The sequence below is a fragment of the Natator depressus genome, chromosome 11, assembly GCF_965152275.1.
Source record: "Natator depressus isolate rNatDep1 chromosome 11, rNatDep2.hap1, whole genome shotgun sequence".
NCBI lineage: Eukaryota > Metazoa > Chordata > Testudines > Cheloniidae > Natator > Natator depressus.
Window position 1 is genome coordinate 50,660,496 of NC_134244.1, and position 23,134 is coordinate 50,683,629.

General features: G+C 44.7%; 1 protein-coding gene across 1 annotated transcript; it reads left to right on the forward strand.

The window, feature by feature from the left end:
• Positions 1–14,877: 14,877 nt before the first annotated feature.
• Positions 14,878–16,305, forward strand: LOC141995846 (uncharacterized). The gene is made up of 2 exons (XM_074967294.1): positions 14,878–15,532; positions 16,112–16,305. Exons 1-2 carry the CDS (start codon positions 14,947–14,949, stop codon positions 16,303–16,305), a joined length of 780 nt encoding a protein of 259 aa, XP_074823395.1. The 5' UTR covers positions 14,878–14,946.
• Positions 16,306–23,134: the final 6,829 nt, after the last annotated feature.

Genomic DNA, 23,134 nt, shown 5'->3' on the forward strand with positions numbered 1-23,134 from the left:
AGTAAACAGCCAGTGTGGTCCAGTAGCTATGTTTTGGGAGTTGAGACCTGGGTATTGTTCTAGTTTCCTCAGGAAATCATGTAGCCTCTCTGCCCAAAAAAGGGTTAAAAAAAGAACTAGATAAATTCATGGAGGATAGGTCCATCAATGGCTATTAGCCAGGATGGGCAGGGATGGTGTCCTTAGCCTCTGTTTGCCCGAAGCTGGGAATGGGCGATAGGGTGGATCACTTGATGATTATCTGTTCTGTTCGTGCCCTCTGAAGCACCTGGCTTTGGCCACTGCTGGAAGACAGGGTACTAGGCTAGATGGACCTTAGGTCTGACCCAGTATGGCCATTCTTCTGTCCTTTGGTTTTCCCTATGTGTAAAATCAAAGAAGATGTGCCCACTATTGTTAAGAGATGAGATTCTCAGATAAAAAGCACTAACTTTATAACTATAAGTCAAAGAAGACAAGAATGGCTATACTGGGTCAGACTAATGGTCCATCTAGTCCAGTATCTGTATTCTGACAGTGGCCAGTGCCAGATGCTTCAAACAGAGTGAACAGAACAGGAGAATTATTGAGTGATCCATCCTCTGTCATCCAGTCCCAGCTTATGGCTGTCAAAAGCTTAGACACACCCAGAGCAGGCCCTGACAATCCTGGCTAATAGTCATTGATGGGCCTATCCTCCATGAACTTATCTAATTCTTTTTAGAACTCTGTTACACTTTTGTCCTTCACAATATCCCATGGTGGCAGGTTCCACAGGTTGACTGTCAGTTGTGTGAAGAAAGACTTCCTTACATTTGTTTTAATCCTGCTGCCAATCATTGGGTGAGCCCTGGTTTGCATTATGTGAAAGAGTAAATAACACTTCCTTATTCACGTTCTCAACACCGTTCATGATTTTATAGACCTCTATCATATCCCCCATTAGCTGTCTCTTTTCTAAACTGAACAGTCCCAGTATTGTTAATCTCTCCTCACAGGGAAGCTGTTCCATATCCCTGAATAAACGTTGGGGTCCTTCTCTGTACTTTTCCCACTTCTATTACGGTGTGGGTTTTTTTTTTTTTGAGATTGGACAACCAGAACTGCACATGGTCTTCAAGGTATGGGTGTACCATGGATTTGTATAGTGTTATTAGATATGTTCTGTATTATCTGCCCCTTTGATAATGGTTCCGAACACTGTTAGCTGTTTTTTATTCTGCTGCACATTAAACAGGTGTTTACCTCCAAGATCTTTTCTGAGTGGTAACAGCTAATTTAGACCCATCATTTTGTATGTATAGCTGGGATTATATTTTCAAATGTGCATTACTTTGCATGTATCACATGAATTTCATCTGCCATTTTGTCATTCAGTCATGTAGTTTTGTGAGATTCCTTTGTAATCCTTCGCAGTCTGATTTGGACCTAACTCTGGAGTAGTTCTTTATTATTGGCAAATTTTGCCATATCACTGTTCACCTCCTCTTCCAGATAATATATGAATAGGTTGAACAACACTGGTCCCAGTACAGATACTTGGGGGACCCTGCTATTTACCTCTCCACCTTGAAAACTGATCACTTCTTTCTGTCATTTGTTTCCAATCTTTTAACCAGTTACTGATCCATGATGGGACCTTCCTTCTCATCCCATGACTCTTTGCGTAAGAGCCTTTGGTGAGGGACCTTGTCAAAGGTTTTCTGAAAGTCCAAGTACACTATAGCCACTGGAACGCCATTTTCCACGTGCTTGTTGACCCTCTCAAAGAATTCTAGTAGATTACTGAGGCATGATGTTCCTTTACAGGTTTGTTTGGTATCAAACATACAATATTACAGTGCATGTTATTTGTATGTAATATGTCACTTTGTTACAAAAAACTGTTTTGATGGGGGGGGGAAATACTGAAATTAGATAATGCAAAATGATTCCATAAGTCTCATGTCTTGGTATAATATTGGCTCAGTGCAGAACATATGTTAAACATTAAAATGACATAAGTGATGGGGAAAACGCATATTCTTAGAGTGAGCACTTCATGTTGGATGATGACTACTTGGAAAACACAGTCTTGATAATGATTGTCAGGCCAGGAAAAGTGGTGCAAGGATATCCGCAGCCTGTAAAATATATCTGTGGTACAATGCACAGAATTTCAATAAAGCAGCAGAGGTGGTCCAAGTATCAGAGGGGTAGCCATGTTAGTCTGTATCCACAGAAACAATGAGGAGTCCGGTGGCACCCTAAAGACTAACAGATTTTTTTGGGCATAAGCTTTTGTGGGTAAAAAACCCACTTCTTCAGATGCACTTCATAGGAGCTCTACCAGTAGAGGCTGCAATCAGGATACACTGAATCATATCATTCAATGGCCAATTTACACACACCCCTTCCCCAGACAGAACTACTCACTTTTTTGGCAAGCACTGGTTGGCTGCATGCTCCCCACCCAGCAGGCGTGGAGGTTACAGCCAACTTGGTCACTGAAGTTTTACCTTTGTCAGGCTCCCAGCTGTCAAGGGCAGGGCACCCTGAAGCTACACAGATTTGGGGACTCATTTTCCGAAAGATAAGAAGGAACAAAGCAATTAATCACAGCAAAGCTAGTACTGTAGTTGATACAAAACAGTGCAGAGAAAATAGGACAACTCCATAAAGTCAAGTGGATCCCCTGTACCTAAAACACTTTCTATTGTTTTTAACCCCAGCATTTATGATCAGCTCTGACACTGGAACTTACAGTTCCTGGGTGAAATTGTCAGGGGACAGGGCTGAGAGTTCTCTTTGGAGCCTACTGACCCTGGAACTTGCTCTCTACCTGGTCTGATTGAGCCTCAGGGCTTGCAATGAAATGATCCCTGAAGGCCAAGAGGATATCTATTTTGAAGAGGATAGGTTGAGTAACTTCCCCACAAAGTGTAGAGATGCCATACTTTCATACTACTCTCTGTGCATTCTGTTTTCCTGTGACGCATTGCATGGTGGGTAAGAAATAGGACAGTCACTGGCTCCAGCTAGAGAATAAGGTATCTGACTCCTGCACATAGTTTTTTGTTCTTAATAAAGAGTTTATCTTGAAACCAGTCTGATCATCTATAAGATACCACAGATGATTGGTTGAGCAGAGTGTGGTATTTGACTAACCACCTGAATGATTTAGTTAGTGTTGGTCCTGCTTTGAGCAGGGGATTGGACTAGATGACCCCCTGAGGTCTCTTCCAACCCTAATATTCTATGAATCTATGATAGACATGTTTTGAAAACTGTGGATTTGAGGGTGGGAACATGGTATTGCATCTCCTTCACCAGCCAGTAGAGTTGAGATAGTGAGAATGGAAATGGTGCTGCTCTCGAGGATACTATTCCAATCTCCTGAGTTGTCATTTCTCCAGGATTCCTCGATGCAGGGTATGATTGAAATACACAATACATGCTACAAAGATTTACCATAATCTTGGTTTGTTTCCAGTTCTTGCAATGTACTCATTACAGGGTAAGTGAAAGCTGTGGGCTGAATAAGAGGATTCTACTGTGACAATGTAATGATATCCCAAATGTATTGTTTCAAAAATGCTGCTACTGGTCAGTTGCCCCAGATATCTAGGTATAAATGTAATTTTAAAAAAACATGCAAGGTACCACTATGGCCATCTAATCTGAGCTGCAAAGCACAGGCTACAAAATTTCACCTTGTGATTGCTGTACCTGTCACAATTTGTGGTTGAATTATACCATATAGTCTAGAAAGACATCCAGTCTTGATTTAAGGACTCCAAGGGATAAGTTATCAGATCCATTAATTTCTATTCCAACTATTAATTCTCTATCTTAAAACTTTGCATCTATTTCCAGTATGAACTATGATCTCAATTTCCAGTCACTGGATCTTGTTATGCTGTGGGTTCCTCCTCTTTTGGTAGTATTTATTTACCTGTCACATTTTGGAAATGCTTTTATTCCAAGTTGTATTTTAAACTGAGCATTTTGTCAGGGCTGAAGAATGTGGAACTCTAAAAAAATGTTTTTATAGGGTAAGTACTAAAAATAAGGTTGTAGCCAATTGTTGATCTTCAGACACCATTCCTATTACTTTCATTTGGTGTAAACATGGAATGAAGGCAGGATATGGCTCTGACTGTATCTTACAAGGAAATATTCTGCTAAAACACTTAGCAGGGCTTCAGTAGCAGACTGAAATACTAAACTCAGACATTTTGTATAATTGTTTGCTTTGAACCCTAGCCATTGAATCACATGAGCAGCTGCATCCTACCCCTGGTCTCTCATCCATTTCAATTAACATAATTTGTGGACAGTTGGCAAACCAACACATCTGAGCTTATTTTTAAATTCTGGGGGAAAATGGTTACCTTATGTGCTAGTTCAGCCAGCCCATTTATCTTGGGGAACATTGCGTATAGCCTAGCAGCAAGAAACAAACATGCTATACTCCATAGCAGAATTTTTAAAGGAGATTAGAGAAATAATCTAATACAGTTTCATAAAGAAGTGTTCAGCTATTGAGGATCTAATCCTCTCAGAAGAAATGAACATCTTCATGGACTCCCATTGTGATATGTTTTCACCCGATAGTATACACAACTCCATTGGCGAAATGCTGTTTAACTAATATGGAAGTATAATTAGCCCAAATAATAATAAGGGCCAAATTATGGTAATCTCTGCTTGTGGGGCACTTCACAGCAAGGCAGGGAGAGCTTGTATTTAATAAACTACTTGTATTTAAACCTAGTGGAACACAGTAACCAGGGCCTGCAGTTATGGTCTGCTGTTCCGACTCTCAGGATGTAGGATGACCTCTGTCTCTGCAGTTGCACCCTCATCCTTACATAACAATAGCAGCGCCACATAGCATGGGTATTTCTAGTGGTGAATGGGGTGAAAGCACCCCTTCTCCATAGTTTCTGTAGAGAGAGCAGCCATAATATGTCTGTATACACTGACTGAGGCTTGGCCCACACTAAAAATATAGTGGCATAGCTATGGCACTGAGGTGTGAAAGAGCTATATCCCTGAGCACTGTAGCTACGCCAACTTAACCCCCAGTGTAGCTGCAGCTAGGTCAATAGAAGAATGCTTCTGTCCACCTAGCTATCATTGCTCAGAGATGGAGTTCCTACAGCAATGGAAATGAAACCCTCTTCTGTTGCTGTAGTCTGTCTACACTACACACTTACAGCAGCGTAGCTACAGTATCATAACTCTGCTGCTGTAGTGCCCATAATGTAGACTTGGCCTGAGTGCAAGGAAGGCACTGTTGGTATCCATCAGCCCCACAGAGGGGCGATGTGTGGCCGGTGGGTGAAGAGCATGACCATAGACACACCCCTTATATACACATGTGGTGGTGGGGGGGGTTGTAACCCTCCAGGCCATTGCATGCAGGCCTGCACCAAAGAGAGCATGTGTTATTGTTGGTCTGTAGATGCAGCAATTGCCCCTTCAGGGCACTGTGAGCGTATGCTCCCAAGACTAGGAATGCCTTTAGCCTCCACATTCAGGCAGTGCAACTCCCACTCCCACTCTTAGAGCCATAACTGAGTCCCACATGTATGTATATGTTATAACACTGCATGGGTCATGAAGCATCACTTACTCTATATTGTACATGGTACATTGTGATTATAAGTCCTATTTCCTCTTGTAAAGATTTAACCACCTTATGTAAATTGAGCAAAATGCTTTAAACAGTTCAGGCACATTTATGTGAGGAAAATATATGCACTGAAAATGTGTTGCAGTGACAGAAGTATTTCCCAGGCCTATCTCCTTCAGTCCTGCATCTCGGGATACAAGATCTGCTATATCCCTGATCACTACAAAGGGAGACTGTCTCTACAATATAAATAAGTGAAGTGGTATAAGAAATACTTGCTTTTCTTGGGCAAGAGCTCATAAAATCAGATTACATGTCCTTCAATTTGGCTCGATTTGCTGTGTAAAAGAATGAAAGCTGACACCTCCTAGAGTAGAAAACCTCCCAAACATTTTAGAAACTAATCAGCCACTATATTAAGTCACACGTGCTGTCCTACCCTCTGTTTATATACAAAACCAGAATACAGGCAGAATAGTTAAGCTGTGCTGAAAGCAGGGTGTGTGCTGAGAAGTCTCTATGCCCCTTGGACTCTGTCCTGCCTTTCTTTGCAACAGAATGGAGGGCTGTGGGTGTAGCCACTAGACAGATCTGTGCTGACAACCAATGTATGAGGTGTATAGGAACTCCATTTGTCTCTACACCTAGAGCACCAGTTCAGCTATTCCATGCCAACCCAGCAGGCTAAGGGGCAAAATATTCCACCCAAAGCCAGATTTTTAAGATTTGTTGAGAGGTGGTACCACTTGGCCCCATGTGTTCTGTTCTTCTTTTCTTTCCTTTTCTGTGACCTCATAACTTCCATAGCACGTTGTTTCTAATGTCATAAGTAGTGGTGGTATGTGGTAGATAAGCAGCAGTTGATGACCTTAAGATGTACAGTGTATCGCATGTCCTCAAGCTTCAGGAAAAAAATGCCCAAGTATTGATTAGTTTTTAATCCTTATTCAAAAAATTTGGTGGAAGGTTGTGAATTTATTTGAACACATTGGATGAGAATTAACAATCCTGGATCCTTGGATGATTAGGGTAGTTTAATGACTAATACAATGGAAACCAAGTGTTCTACCTAACAAAAAGCAATAACTTGGGAGTTCTCAGGAGTAGGCAGTTTCAGGGCCAGAATAAGGTGTAATGATGCTTTTCCCCAAGTACAGGGTGTATATCTAATGCTCAAGATGATGTTAAAAGGTGCAGTCCAGCTATTCCACACTACTACATTGCCCAAGGAAATGTGGTTCACCAACAAGGGGGCAAAGCTATGCACCACCTAGTGCATTCCAAGTTACTAATACATTCATCTCCAAAAACTCTGCCTCATATACTGTGCAGTAGACCATGACTATGTGTATGGCTATGAACAAAATGATGCTTGTTGGACTAATGGCAAAATTGTCAATTCCATATCCATGCCATCTTATTTTATCCTTTTGTCTGATCACTTTTCACTGCCTACCTCTAAAGCAAAGATCAAGCAGAGTGAAAACTAGCTGTTCTGAACCACCAAGATAAATCAGTTTGATGTCAAAATTGCAAAACCGATATGGAGTGAGGCTAACTCATGCATTATTGCATTAGATAATGTGCCACACAATTAAAAATGGTGGTATATTACACTATATACAAACAAGTAGCATCATGGTTTTTTCTATATTTCCCAAACTTGGATGTCCCACTGAGGGGAAAAATTGCTCTAATGAAAACACTAAAGGTTAGCATTTAAAGTGTAGACGCTTTACTTTGACAGAATGGACAAGAAAAATATTGGCCCAGCCAAAGCATAGAAGCAACTTGATGTAACCTCTCTTCAAGCAGGCCATTTTAACTCTTCACTTTTACATACTATCTTCAGAGGCTTTACGTAAACTCTCCCTCAGTAATGACTAAACTGGTAAAGCATAGGATAGAAGAAAAACTGTTGTTGCCAAGTCTGTTTGCATCTACAGGAAACCAAGAAAGTCAGCAGTGGCTTTGTCCTAACTCCAATATTTCAGGAGAATACTTGTAGCTCCCATCTGAAAAAAGCCAGTGTGATTTTTATATAAAAATACAACACTGCTTTATCAATATAGTTAAAACCTTGGATTTCTAATTTGAATTCACATGGCAGATTTAAAGGAATATCAAGACACCATACACTGTAGAGACTACTGTAAAGCTATTCCTATAGACCACAATATAGCTACCCTTCTGGTGCCTGTATTTTCAGTAGAGGAGCCCATCATGAAATACAAAGTGTCCCTAAAACACCAGGGCATGAGATTACTGTAACACAAGTAGCTGGTTGCAGTGATGAGACCAGAGAAAAGGGACAGTTAATGAAACATGGGATAGCTTTTGTCTTTAGTTTTTTGGGACTATGCTATCCAGGCAATGATGGTCTACAAAAGAATTATGGATACTCTCTGACTGATAAATGGCATCTGTTTTTTCCTGTACAAAAATGTTAAAATAGACTTCAGGCTTGAGCCTGCAAAGCACTGATAAGGAGAGATGCACTTAAGAACAAAAACTAGCTACACAATGGAGTGCAAGGGAATCTAGGCATGCAGTAGTGAGAGTACTTATGTACTGCTGCTGCCATGTTACTCCAGTCTGAGCTGGAGGAAGGCCTCAAATGGCAACCAGTACTAAATGCTTCAGTCCTAACCCAGTAAAACACTTTTGTGTCTTGCTTGACTGGGGCCTTCAATGGCATCAGAGTCTTATGCTTAAGTCCACCTCTCCTCAGACACATTGTTCTCCAGTGATACCATTTGATGCCTCTTTGTACCTTGCCCATTGCAAATAATGGGGGTGGGCACTCACTGGAATTGAGACTGCAGGTATGTGATCTGGGAATTACACTGCCCATCTCAACTGTAGAAGTAGCTGTTGTAAATATAAAGGGAAGGGTAACAACCTTCCTGTATACAGTAGTATAAAATTCCTCCTGGCCAGAGGCACAAAGTCCTTTTACCTGTAAAGGGTTAAGAAGCTCAGGTAACCTGGCTGGCACCTGACCAAAAGGACCAATAAGGGGACAAGATATTTTTAAATCAGTGGGGGGGGGAAAGGTTTTGGTCTGTCTGTTCTGTGTGCTTGCCAGACACCAATCAAGGAAGCAAGCAATCCAACTCCATTAGAATTAGTAAGTACTAGCAAGGGAATGCTTTAGCTTATTTTTTGTTTTGGCTTGTGATTTTTCTCTATGCTGAGAGGAAGGTGTATTCCTGGTTTTCTTTTTGTAACTTTAAAGTTTGGTCCAGAGGGAAATCCTCTGTGTTTTTGAATCTGATTGCCCTGTAAGTTTATCTTCCATTCTAATTTTACAGAGGTGCTTCATTTATCCTTTTTCTTTCTAATAAAGTTCTGTTTCTTTTAGAATCTGGGTTTCTTTTTTTTAGTGTCTTAAAAAAACCCAAGGTTGGTCTGTGCTCATCTTGTTTATTCTCAAGCCCCCACAGGAAAGGGGGTGTGGGGGCCTGGGGGGATATTATGAGGGAGTAGGAACTCCAAGTGGTCCTTTCCCTGAGTTTGTCTAAATCACTTGGTGGTGGCAGCATTACCTAATCCAAGGTACAAGGGACAATTTGTGCCTTGGGGAATTTTTAACCTAAGCTGGTAGAAATAAGCTTAGGGGGTCTCATGTGGGTCCCCACATCTGTACCCTAGAGTTCAGAGTGGGGAGGGAACCCTGACAGTAGCCATGCTGCTAGTGACTAAATAGCAGTCTCCATGGCAGGAGCTTGGGCTAGCCATCTGAGTAAGCAATCAGGTGGAATTGCACTAGGCATGGCTAGCCCCAGCAGCTACCTGAGCTGCTGTAGACACACTGCTGTCTTTAGGTGCTCAAGCAGATCTAGTGCAGGTACTCCTATGCAAGCTGGGAATCACACCTGCCATGCAGATGTACCTTTAGTGCTGCTGAATCAACATGGCAGGTGCAGATGGGACAATACCATGACCTAGTATTCCCTTGTGTTGGGATGTAACAGCCTTGTGTGGCACACAGACTTGCAGGATCAATGGCATAATTAGGCTTGGCAGAACGAGGTTTTTTATAATTTGATCTATTTAAAATTCAGTTGTAAGAAGTTATGGGGGAGTCAGAATTTAATTGACATTCAAAAAGTTAAAGCTTTATAACGATTTAACATTGAAAATTGTCAACATCACATGTCAAAACATACAAAATATTCTTAAACCAATCTCTGTTCCCCATTGGCATTTTTCTGTCTAGCTGTAAATCTCAATTGATGGAAATATTTCATTGGTTTGCATGTGTGTACCGTGAAATTGACATTTTTCCAGCTTAAATCTAATCCTTCCAAGCCTAACCATAATGTTGCAGAGGGGAAAATGCTTTTCTCTGCCTTAATTGCCCACTGCTTGGCAAAGGGAGACCAACAAAAATCTTCATTCTGAGATTATCCTGCTCTTAACAAACTTCCCATTCCTTCAGTCATCTGAATTGCTATTTTAAACCTCTTGATGAGTTGCTGCATTCGCTGTCTGTCTTGGTGTCTGTGCTGTTCTTTCAGTAAGTGACACTTGGGCCCCGCCCCCTGTTTTTTTTCTCATGACAAGATATTGTATAAAGGTATCAGGGAAATCAGTCATTCCTTCTTCTTACTTTCCTAAAGCCCGTCAGATGGCAAGTATGCTCTCTGTGTGTCTTCTGTGCATTCGAGTGTTGACCCCTGCTCTCATCTGGAGACTGCCCTAAATGATCTGGTCAAGTATAGGCTGACGACTAGCCTCTCAGCTTTTTTTCATGTTTTCTCCCCTGGGTTTTTCATAGTTAGCTCTTTCTGCTAGAGTCATAGAATCCTAGACTATCTGGATTGGAAGGGACCTCAGGAGGTCACCTAGTCCAACCCCCTGCTCAAAGCAGGACCAATCCCCAACCAAATCATCCAAGTCATCTCCATTTGCTTCACTCTTCTCAACACTGGTAAAAGTACCCAGTTAAATGTGTGAAAAGATTTCAGCTAATCCATCAGTTAATCATATAACTTTCTATGTCTGAGTTGGCGAATGTTTCCTTTTTGAGTGATATTAAAACAACAAAGGTTCAGCAAGAGAATAACCATTTAATGACTGCTTTGAGAGAGTAAATCCTAAGGAATAATTGACATAATTTTCATCACAACCATTCTGAACTTAGACAGTTTAGTTTTTTTAAGAGATGAGTCCAGTTTGCCCAAAAAATTGTTTTTATTTTTAATCCTTTTTTCCCCAATATGTTGTAGTCCATGACCATGATGAATTGGCCAGCTCTGTGCCAAGATCACAAGTAATCACTCCTATAATGTCTGCTGGTAACTTGCAATTGAACTGCAGTCTCCTTTCCTAAGTTTCTTCTGTGAGTTGCAGACAAAAGCAGATCAGTTAGCAATCAGTGTATTTTCAATAGACATAGGGGCATAAAACAGTTTGGAATATTTTTTTCTTTGAATGCTCCCACGTATCAGAGAAACAGGAAAAGAATATTGTCTGTCATTCTTCCTGTCAAACATAGTATTTAATGACTAAAGACAAATTAGGGTTCTTACAGGCATATTACAGGTTATTTCTCTCTGCTTCTTCCTTCTTAAGGAAATTTCCTCCCTTCATCTTCAGAAGTCCCACCCCTCATTCCCACTAAACTTGGTCCCCTTCTTCTCACCAGCAAGAAGGCCTGGTCATATTCAGGGATGAATATTAGTTGTATCTGTTTAAATAGTGGCTGATCTGCTGTAACACCAGATGCTCCCCTGATCTAGGGGCAGCTGATCACTACAGCTGATAAGTCTAAGCCTCACCAATAATGTGTCAAGTGTCTAGTCTGGTTGTGTTGCAGGATGCAGTTTGTCCCGCCACAAGTGGGGGACTTCTGGTGGGGTTGGTGCTGCTCAAACCCCCATAGGCTGAAATTGACCCGACTGCTACCAAGGGACTTCTGGCCATGTGATGCACAGCCTGCAGTATAAAGGAGGAGGTCCAGAGCTGGTGCACAGGGTTCAGTGGGGTTAATTGTAGGAAGGAAGAACATAGAGCTGTCTGCACATGCACCCTGCTTTGTCTACTCCTAGGTTTGCAGGCTGTGGTAGGACAGGAAGACTGAACAGAATTACTTAGATGTGTAAAAGCATGTGCTGTGATTCATGTAGAAAGGTATCAAGGTTCTCTCTTTCTCCATCTCTGGCACAATGTATATCCGCTTTGATGGTCAATAAAATGTGACCATGCATTTCCAGGTTCTGTGCCCTTGTCCTAGAAAGGGCAATGTCAAATTCAAAATGTGAGTGAGTCTTCACGGATCTCTCCCTTTTGGAATTTCACATTCAGTCACTAATACCAAAAATGTACATGAAATGTCATGCTCTGCATCCTCTGGCCATGGTTTAATGTATATATTCCCATCCCAAACAGGCAAGATGAAGTGTCCTCATAAGAATTAATCCATTGCTCAAAACTGCTCAAGCAACAAGGTTGCTTATGAGATACTGATCGGGGGGAGCCAAAAATGATTTCTGTTTTTATAATTTGCCTGCAGTTTGACTAGCCATTGCTCCCAGGCTGAGACCACGTGTATTAGTTTCAAAACAGATGCAAAATGATAGGCAATTGAAAGTAAGGGCTTACAGTAGAAGTGAGAGTTGCCAACAAGCCTTGAGGTAATAAGAAAAAATTAAATAAAATAAACAATAAACTGAGTTTTAATGACTGCATTATCCAATAAAATGACTTCCCAGCACACCGGAGTCATTCAGAATCATAAAAGTCTTTTAGTACTGGATGAGCTACAGAAGCTGCTAGTCAACTGATCATTGGCAATTGGTGCAAAAAGGGAGGGAATGGAGAGGGGACCCCAGTCCCCACCTTGGTCCTAGACCATACCTGGCTCTCTTGTTCCCAGAACCCCTGGCTGCTATCTCCTTATGCTGCTTCCTCTACCTCTTCCACTTCCAGACCTGCTCTGGAAGAAGGGATGGCAGCTCTATAAGGATATATGAGGGAAACCCCATATACACATAGCGTCTCGCAACAGTAAAGAGGTATCCTGTTAATGAGGAAATAGTTTAGCAGAGGTTCCCAAGCAAAATTATGGTGGTGCCCCTGATTGGCAATAAGTTTGAAAAAGGAATTTCTTAATGCCAACAGGCACCATTTCCTGACAAGTCACATTTGGACAGTCTCTCTTTCTCCTGGTAGGGCTGTGTAGGGAGGGGAGGGAGCTGGTCAGTTACAGGCCCCTGGTTAATCTCCCCACAGCATAATGGGAGATGATCAGAGGCTTATGGCAACCCTTCTTCAAGGGAGATGGGATCAATGAAAATGTCAACTCTCCCTCTCATTGATGGTGGTTGTTTGAGAAGGGGTACTTGTCTACCTTCCTCCCTCATCACCTGATTACCTCTGAGCAGGTACTGATTCGCTAGAGGCTGTCTGTTGGTATCTTGGGGGGGTCACAGTTTGAGTGCCTACCCTGCTGCCTATTACTGCTGGTCTTTAGGGTGTGAGACTGCTTGGTCCTGCCCTTTCATTCCTGCAGGCTGATCTTTCAACGCTGCTCCTGTTGGCATTTGGCAGGGAGCCTAGGTTTCCCTCACATTGACATCAAGAGGGAGCACTGCTTATTCATTTTAGACTAGGTGATCCTCCTGAGGACCCTACGTTCCTACCCACTTACCCACAGACTTACGCTTGTGCTATGTTAGATTGACCCCTGACTCTCCCTTTTCTACCAAGTATGGAATAGCAAAAAGAGCCATCATCAACAACATACATTGTGGCCACAGTGTTAGCTATTCAATTCCAGACCATCTTTTACAGAAACTTCAGACCATTGTAATGACTACACTAAATCTTCTGGAAGCAAGTACTGTATTGTAAAACTAAATGATCTGACCAAAAATGAAATACAGTAAGAACTAAGTCTAACTAATAAAAATTCTGCTTGTTTGTCTGAGTACCTGAATTAAATTGGGCCAACTGCATTTGAAAGAGCCCCACTTTTGCATTACAGGATAACCCAAACCTATGTTGAGAAATTTAGGTTAGCAAAGAATGCAGGTTCAGCCCAGGATGTGCAGTTTCACTCACATGTAGAGCCAAAGTGCAAAATCTCCTGTCACAGTGCAGATGTTTCATACAGGAAGCCTCTAATTGAAACTTTTCCCCCTCTCCGTTTGCTGGCCTCATGTGGCTTCATACTGCTCTTTACTCATTCCAGAACAATTTGAATCATGGCCAGACAGCTTACAGTCTGTGCTTTTCATAGATTGGAACAATTGTTCCAATCTTCTCTTCTGATCATATTTGGCAGAAAATAAAAGTAGCCATGCTTCAGATATGATTTTTGTGTGGTTAATTAGTATCAAACTAACAATATGCTTGTCGTGTTTTTTCCTGACTAGTTCCACATTGGGGGACTGACAGAGCTCTGTTCAGGTTTTTAGGATGCATTCATACTGTTTGCTGAACTTATTAAATAACTTTTTTAAGTCAATGGGAGTTTCAACAGTTTGCACAAGATATGAATTTCCACCAACGTGCTTAAGATGGAAGTACTTTCACTATTAGATGGGATGGGAGAGGACCTTGACAGATGTAATGTCACTTACATGCTGCTTATGCTGTAAATTGTAAAAATTAGAATGTTTTACCACAGGGACGCTTAAGTCATAATCTTCCCATGAGAAGGAGTGATGGCTAGATACAGAATAAAAGTGAATGACACAGAAGTCCAGTGGTGTCATTTCTCGTCATTTCTACACTAAATGATTTACACTATGATTTGTTGATTTTGGGCCAGAAGGAACCACTGTCTCATCTAGTCTGACTTCCTGTATAACACAGGCCATAGAACTTCTCCTCCAAAATTTTAGTTCAAACTAGAGCATATCTTTGTAAAAGCATCCAATCATTTCCAAACTCCTGGTAAATGGAGAATCCACCACAACCTGTGGTAAATTGTTCCAATGATGACTTAGCCTCAGTTGAAAATGAAGCTAGACAAATTCAGCCCTGGTCTACACTAGGACTTTAGGTCGAATTTAGCAGCATTAAATCGATGTAAACCTGCACCCGTCCACACGATGAAGCCCTTTATTTCGACTTAAAGGGCTCTTAAAATCGATTTCCTTACTCCACCCCTGACAAGTGGATTAGCGCTTAAATCGGCCTTGCCGGGTCGAATTTGGGGTACTGTGGACACAATTCGACGGTATTGGCCTCCGGGAGCTATCCCAGAGTGCTCCATTTTGACCGCTCTGGACAGCACTCTCAACTCAGATGCACTGGCCAGGTAGACAGGAAAAGAACCGCGAACTTTTGAATCTCATTTCCTGTTTGGCCAGCGTGGCAAGCTGCAGGTGACCATGCAGAGCTCATCAGCAGAGGTGACCATGATGGAGTCTCAGAATCGCAAAAGAGCTCCAGCATGGACCGAACGGGAGGTACGGGATCTGATCGCTGTATGGGGAGAGGAATCCGTGCTATCAGAACTCCGTTCCAGTTTTCGAAATGCCAAAACCTTTGTCAAGATCTCCCAGGGCATGAAGGACAGAGGCCATAACAGGGACCCGAAGCAGTGCCGCGTGAAACTGAAGGAGCTGAGGCAAGCCTACCAGAAAACCAGAGAGGCGAACGGCCGCTCCGGGTCAGAGCCCCAAACATGCCGCTTCTATGATGAGCTGCATGCCATTTTAGGGGGTTCAGCCACCACTACCCCAGCCGTGTTGTTTGACTCCTTCAATGGAGATGGAGGCAATACGGAAGCAGGTTTTGGGGACGAAGAAGATGAGGAGGAGGAGGAGGAGGTTGTAGATAGCTCACAGCAAGCAAGCGGAGAAACCGGTTTTCCCGACAGCCAGGAACTGTTTCTCACCCTGGACCTGGAGCCAGTACCCCCTGAACCCACCCAAGGCTGCCTCCTGGACCCAGCAGGCGGAGAAGGGACCTCCGGTGAGTGTACCTTTTAAAATACTATACATGGTTTAAAAGCAAGCATGTGAAAGGATTACTCTGCCCTGGCATTCGCGGCTCTCCTGGATATACTCCCAAAGCCTTTGCAAAAGGTTTCTGGGGAGGGCAGACTTATTGCATCCTTCATGGTAGGACACTATACCACTCCAGGCCAGTAACACGTACTCGGGAATCATTGTACAACAAAGCATTGCAGTGTATGTTTGCTGGCGTTCAAGCAACATCCGTTCATGTGTTATCCTCAGGAGAGTGAGATATAATCCATGGTCACCTGGTTGAAATAGGGTGCTTTTCTTCAGGGGACACTCAGAGGAGCCCATTCCTGCTGGGCTGTTTGCCTGCGGCTGAACAGAAATGTTCCCCGCTGTTAGCCACAGGGAGGGGGGAGGGTTGAGGGGGTAGCCACGCGGTGGGGGGAGGCAAAATGCGACCTTGTAACGAAAGCACATGTGCTATGTATGTATGTTAACAGCAAGGTTTACCCTGAAAGAGTGTAGCCAGTGTTTTATAAAATGTGTCTTTTTAAATACCGCTGTCCCTTTTTCTTTTCTCCACCAGCTGCATGTGTTTCAATGATCACAGGATCTTCTCCTTCCCAGAGGCTAGTGAAGATTAGAAAGAAAAAAAAACGCACTCGAGATGAAATGTTCTCCGAGCTCATGCTGTCCTCCCACACTGACAGAGCACAGACGAATGCGTGGAGGCAAATAATGTCAGACTGCAGGAAAGCACAAAATGACCAGGAGGAGTAGGTGGCGGGCTGAAGAGAGTAAGTGGCGGGCTGAAGAGAATAAGTGGCGGGCTGAAGAGAGGGCTGAAGCTCGAATGTGGCGACAGCGTGATGAGAGGAGGCAGGATTCAATGCTGAGGCTGCTGGAGGACCAAACCAGTATGCTCCAGTGTATGGTTGAGCTGCAGCAAAGGCAGCTGGAGCACAGACTGCCACTACAGCCCCTGTGTAACCAACCGCCCTCCTCCCCAAGTTCCATAGCCTCCACACCCAGACGCCCAAGAACGCGGTGGGGGGGCCACCGGCCAACCAGCCACTCCACCACAGAGGATTGCCCCAAAAAAAGAAGGCTGTCATTCAATAAATTTTAAAGTTGTAAACTTTTAAAGTGCTGTGTGGCATTTTCCTTCCCTCCTCCACCACCCCTCCTGGGCTACCTTGGTAGTCATCCCCCTATTTGTGTGATGAATGAATAAAGAATGCATGAATGTGAAGCAACAATGACTTTATTGCCTCTGCAAGAGGTGATCAAAGGGAGGAGGGGAGGGTGGTTAGCTTACAAGGAAGTAGAGTGAACCAAGGGGCGGGGGGTTTCATCAAGGAGAAACAAACAGAACTTTCACACCGTAGCCTGGCCAGTCATGAAACTGGTTTTCAAAGCCTCTCTGATGCGTACCGCACCCTCCTGCGCTCTTCTAACCGCCCTGGTGTCTGGCTGCGCATAACCAGCAGCCAGGCGATTTGCCTCAACCTCCCACCCCGCCATAAACGTCTCCCCCTTACTCTCACAGATATTGTGGAGCACACAGCAAGCAGTAATAACAGTGGGAATATTGGTTTCGCTGAGGTCTAACCGAGTCAGTAAACTGCGCCAGCGCGCCTTTAAACGTCCAAATGCACATTCTACCACCATTCTGCACTTGCTCAGCCTGTAGTTGAACAGCTCCTGACTGCTGTCCAGGCTGCCTGTGTACGGCTTCATGAGCCATGGCATTAAGGGGTAGGCTGGGTCCCCAAGGATACATATAGGCATTTCAACATTCCCAACAGTTATTTTCTGGTCTGGGAATAAAGTCCCTTCTTGAAGCTTTTGAAACAGACCAGAGTTCCTGAAGATGCGAGCGTCATGTACCTTTCCCGGCCATCCCACGTTGATGTTGGTGAAACGTCCCTTGTGATCCACCAGAGCTTGCAGCACTATTGAAAAGTACCCCTTGCGGTTTATGTACTCGCCGGCTTGGTGCTCCGGTGCCAAGATAGGGATATGGGTTCCGTCTATGGCCCCACCACAGTTAGGGAATCCCATTGCAGCAAAGCCATCCACTATGACCTGCACATTTCCCAAGGTCACTACCCTTGATATCAGCAGATCTTTGATTGCGTGGGCTACTTGCATCACAGCAGCCCCCACAGTAGATTTGCCCACTCCAAATTGATTCCCAACTGACCGGTAGCTGTCTGGCGTTGCAAGCTTCCACAGGGCTATCGCCACTCGTTTCTCAACTGTGAGGGCTGCTCTCATCTTGGTATTCATGCGCTTCAGGGCAGGGGAAAGCAAGTCACAAAGTTCCATGAAAGTGCCCTTACGCATGCGAAAGTTTCGCAGCCACTGGGAATCGTCCCAGACCTGCAACACTATGCGGTCCCACCAGTCTGTGCTTGTTTCCCGAGCCCAGAATCGGCGTTCCACAGCATGAACCTGCCCCATTAGCACCATTATGCATGCATTGGCAGGGCCCATGCTTTCAGAGAAATCTGTGTCCATGTCCTGATCACTCACGTGACCGCGCTGACGTCGCCTCCTCGCCCGGTAGCGCTTTGCCAGGTTCTGGTGCTGCATATACTGCTGGATAATGCGTGTGGTGTTTAATGTGCTCCTAATTGCCAAAGTGAGCTGAGCGGACTCCATGCTTGCCTTGGTATGGCGTCCGCACAGAAAAAAGGCGCGGAATGATTGTCTGCCGTTGCTCTGACGGAGGGAGGGGCGACTGACGACACGGCTTACAGGGTTGGCTTCAGGAGGCTAAAATCCACAAAGGGGGTGGCTTTACATCAAGGAGTAGTTCAGGCAGGACTTCACGGAGGGTTCCAATAAGAAATGGTGCACCTAAGTTATTGTTCTTATTGGAACAAGGAGGTTAGCCTGGCCTCTGATTGATACATGGCTAGATCTACCTCGCAGCACCTTCTCTGTGAGTGACTGCAGTGTGACCTAGAGGAATGAGTCCCCTAGACAGGGCAGGAGGCAAATGAGTACAAAACAAATCTGGTCTATTTCTTGTTTTGATCCACTCCATCTATCTTTTACATCTTTGGCTGGCAGCAGACGGTGCAGAAGGACTGCAAGCCATCCACATCTCATGGCTGCTCGGCAGAAGATGGCACAGTACGACTGCTAGCCATCCTCATCTCTTGCCTGCCTGGCAGAAGATGGCACAGTACGATTGCTAGCCATCGTCATCTCTTGCCTGCCCGGCAGAAGATGGTACAATACGATTGCTAGCCATCGTCATCTCTTGCCTGCCCGGCAGAAGATGGTACAATACGACTGCTAGCAATCCGTATTGCCTGCCTGCTCACCATTAGACGGTTCAATACGACTGACTGCAGGACTAAAGAGAATGACCTGGTCAAGTCACCAAAAATTTAGTCCCTGCGCCCATGTCTGCCCAGGTGCTCCCAGCCGACGTGGCCAGGAGCACCTCGGACATGACGAGGACGGGTACCAGTCATACTGCACCGTCTGCTGCCAGAAGGCAATGGGTTGCTGCTACTGTGTAGCAATGCCGTACCGCATCTGCCAGCACCTAGGAGACATACGGTGACGGTTACCTGAGCGGGCTCCATGCTTGCGGTGGTATGGCGTCCGCACAGGTAACTCAGGAAAAAAGGCGCGAAACAATTGTCTGCCCTTGCCTTCACGGAGGGAGGGAGGGAACGGGGGCCGGACAATATGTACCCAGAACCACCCGCGACAATGTTTTAGCCCAATCAGAGTGCTCCATTGGGCTGCTCTGGACAGCACTCTCAACTCAGATGCACGATTGTTTGCCGTTGCTCTGACGCAGGGAGGGGCGACTGAGGACACGGCTTACAAGGGTAGAGTTCACGGAGGGTTCCAATAAGAAATGGTGCACCTAAGTTATTGTTCTTATTGGAACAAGGAGGTTAGCCTGGCCTCTGATTGATACATGGCTAGATCTACCTCGCTGCACCTTCTCTGTGCGTGACTGCAGTGTGACCTAGAGGAATGAGTCCCCTAGACAGGGGAGAAGGCAAATGAGTACAAAACAAATCTGGTCTATTTCTTGTTTTGATCCACTCCATCTATCTTTTACATCTTTGGCTAGCAGCAGACGGTGCAGGACTGCATGCCATCCACATCTCATGGCTGCTCGGCAGAAGACGGTGCAATAGGACTGCTAGCAATCCATATTGCCTGCCTGCTCACCATAAGACGGTTCAATAGGACTGACTGCCGGACTAAAAAAAATGACCTGGTCAAGTCACTAAAAATTTAGTCCCTGCGCCCATGTCTGCCCAGGCGCTCCTGATCGACCTCACACAGGCGACCAGGAACACCTCGGACATGACGAGGACGGCTACCAGTCGTACTGTACCGTCTGCTGCCAGAAGGCAATGGGTTGCTGCTACTGTGTAGCAATGCCGTACCGCGTCTGCCAGCACCCAGGAGACATATGGTGACGGTTACCTGAGCGGGCTCCATGCTTGCGGTGGTATGGCGTCCGCACAGGTAACTCAGGAAAAAAGGCGCGAAACAATTGTCTGCCCTTGCCTTCACGGAGGGAGGGAGGGAACGGGGGCCGGACAATATGTACCCAGAACCACCCGCGACAATGTTTTAGCCCAATCAGAGTGCTCCATTGTGACTGCTCTGGACAGCACTCTCAACTCAGATGCACGATTGTTTGCCGTTGCTCTGACGCAGGGAGGGGCGACTGAGGACACGGCTTACAGGGTTGACTTCACGGAGGGTTCCAATAAGAAATGGTGCACCTAAGTTATTGTTCTTATTGGAACAAGGAGGTTAGCCTGGCCTCTGATTGATACATGGCTAGATCTACCTCGCTGCACCTTCTCTGTGAGTGACTGCAGTGTGACCTAGAGGAATGATTCCCCTAGACAGGGGAGGAGGCAAATGAGTACAAACAAATCTGGTCTATTTCTTGTTTTGATCCACTCCATCTATCTTTTACATCTTTGGCTGGCAGCAGACGGTGCAGAAGGACATATTGCCTGCCTGCTCACCATAAGACGGTTCAATAGGACTGACTGCCGGACTAAAAAAAATGACCTGGTCAAGTCACTAAAAATTTAGTCCCTGCGCCCATGTCTGCCCAGGCGCTCCTGATCACACAGGCGACCAGGAGTACCTCGGACATGACGAGGACGGCTACCAGTCGTATTGTACCGTCTGCTGCCACAAGGCAATGGGTTGCTGCTACTGTGTAGCAATGCCGTGCCACGTCTGCCAGCACCCAGGAGACATACGGTGACGGTTACCTGAGCGGGCTCCATGCTTGCGGTGGTATGGCGTCCGCACAGGTAACTCAGGAAAAAAGGCGCGAAACAATTGTCTGCCCTTGCTTTCACGGAGGGAGGGAGGGAAGGGGGGGACTGACGATATGTACCCAGAACCACCCGCGACAATGTTTCAGCCCCATCAGGCATTGGGATCTCAACCCAGAATTCCAATGGGCAGCGGAGACTGCGGGAACTGTGGGATAGCTACCCACAGTGCAACGGTCCAGAAGTCGACTCTAGCCTCGGTACTGTGGAAGCACTCCGCCGAGTTAATGCACTTAATGCACTTCTGTGGGGACACACACACTCGAATATATAAAACCGATTTCTAAAAAACCGACTTCTATAAATTCGACCTTATTCCGTAGTGTAGACATACCCTCAGACTAGAAATAAAGCTCAACTTCCAACCATTGGATCATGGTACTGGTAGATTAAAGAGACTACTATCAGATATTTGTTCCCTGTGTAGGTACTTACAGACTGTGATCACGTCATCCCTTAACCTTCTCTTTAAGTTAAATAGACTCAAGAAGCTCATCACTTGCATGTTTTGCACCCTTTAATCATTCTTGTGACTCTTCTCTGATCCCTCTCCAATTTGTCAACAGCCTTTTGGAATTGTGGACACCAGAACTAGACACTGTATTCCAGCACCAGTTACACCAGTGCTAAATACTGAGCTGACCTCCCTGCGCCTACTTCTGATTTCCCATTTATACCTCTAAGGATTGCATTAGCCCTTTTGGCCATAGCACTGCACTGGGAACTCGTGCAAGGCTGATTAGCCACCATGACTGCCAAGTCTCTGTCAGAATCCTTGCTTCCCAGGATAGTCCCCCCATTCTGCAAGCAGGCCCTGCATTACATTAAAAATAAATATAACTTTACAGCTAGCTGTATGAAAATGCATTTTTTGCTTGTAACCAATTTACTAAGCGAGCAGTGACCTGTTTTCTTCGTTAATTACCACTTCCTGATCTGACATCTGCAAACTATGTGATTCTGTTTTCTTCCAGGTAGGTCATGAAGATGTGTGTCAAAAGACACATTCCTGGTGTTTTCAAGATTAAAAGGGATTGCCAAAGTATGCAAATACATCTTAGGGGAAAGACAAGGAGATGGAGGGGAACCTTCTGACAGCAAATATTGCGATTGAGATTTGTTCTGCTTCACATTTGCCGCTCTAGTTTTGGTAAACTTTTTCTCACAGTCAAAAGGGCACCAACCATGTACTTTCCCACAATTAGGCGTTGTTCATAAAACAATACATGCCAACTCTTAAAGAGGCCTTTGTACAAATAAGGTAACTGTTTGTTTTCAGAACTCCTCTGAAGGTGAAGAGGGGAAATGTTTATAATATGAATAAATACAAAAAGGTTTTTGAGACCCAAATAATATATTACTATTACACGCTGTAACAGGGTGTGCATACCCCGCACTGGACAAGAGGGGGTTAACTCCACACTGTGGGTGGTGGAAGTTCCACCCCTCAGACCATGCTGGGCATGCTCCAACTACTGCCTCAGTATAAAAGGGAGCAGCCTAGCTCATTCTAGGCTGACCACCGGAGGGGAAGGACTTTGGGTGGAGGCTCCAGCCGAAGAGCCATCACATCACAAAGAGCCTTTGCCTGTGGGAACTGGAGACCCTGGGAGCCAGACTGGAGGGCTGCAGCTGATGGAGGGAATCACCCATGCTGGCAGCCCAGGAATCCCGAAGCTCAATGAACTATGATTCTGAGAAATGTGGTGGAAAGTGACCCTGGGAAGGTGCACGAGTGGTACCAAGCTAGGTCTGCCTTGGAGTGGAAAAGGCGTTACTGTCTCTTGGCTAGCTGAAGTTGGAAAATGCCAGTTTGGCTATCACTGGTGAGAGTGCAGGAACTGAGCTGAATCCATTAAGGCACCAAAATTAAAAGCAATGTCAAATATCTCAATGGGTCCCTCACTTTGAAGACCAGCTCTCTCTTTAGACTCTCTTCCCCCCCTTTTTATCTCCACCCCCCACAAATCTGCTGTTAGCTCATTTTCGTTGTTGTCAATTGACAACAAATGTACAGTCATGAAACCTGTGGTGTCTGGGAATAACAACTTTTGCTAAAGAAATGAATTATTTATTACTTGACTTCTACTCTGTCTCACTTGAAAGGTGGGAGTATTGGCATGCGTTTGTTAAAATTCTAATCACAAATTTTGGTATAGACTGAATTGTTAGTATCTTTCAAGAGAGGGTGGTGTTGAGTGACTTCTATCTTGGTGTAAGGGGTGGGGAGGAATCTAAGTGACTTATTCTTTCCCTGTGTT

Bases quoted from the DNA above. Each gene is read 5' to 3' on its own strand.
- LOC141995846 (XM_074967294.1), top strand. From the start codon at position 14,947: ATGCAGAGCTCATCAGCAGAGGTGACCATGATGGAGTCTCAGAATCGC. The intron at 15,533-16,111 runs GTGAGTGTACCT...TTTCTCCACCAG, and splicing joins AGGCGGAGAAGGGACCTCCG to CTGCATGTGTTTCAATGATC.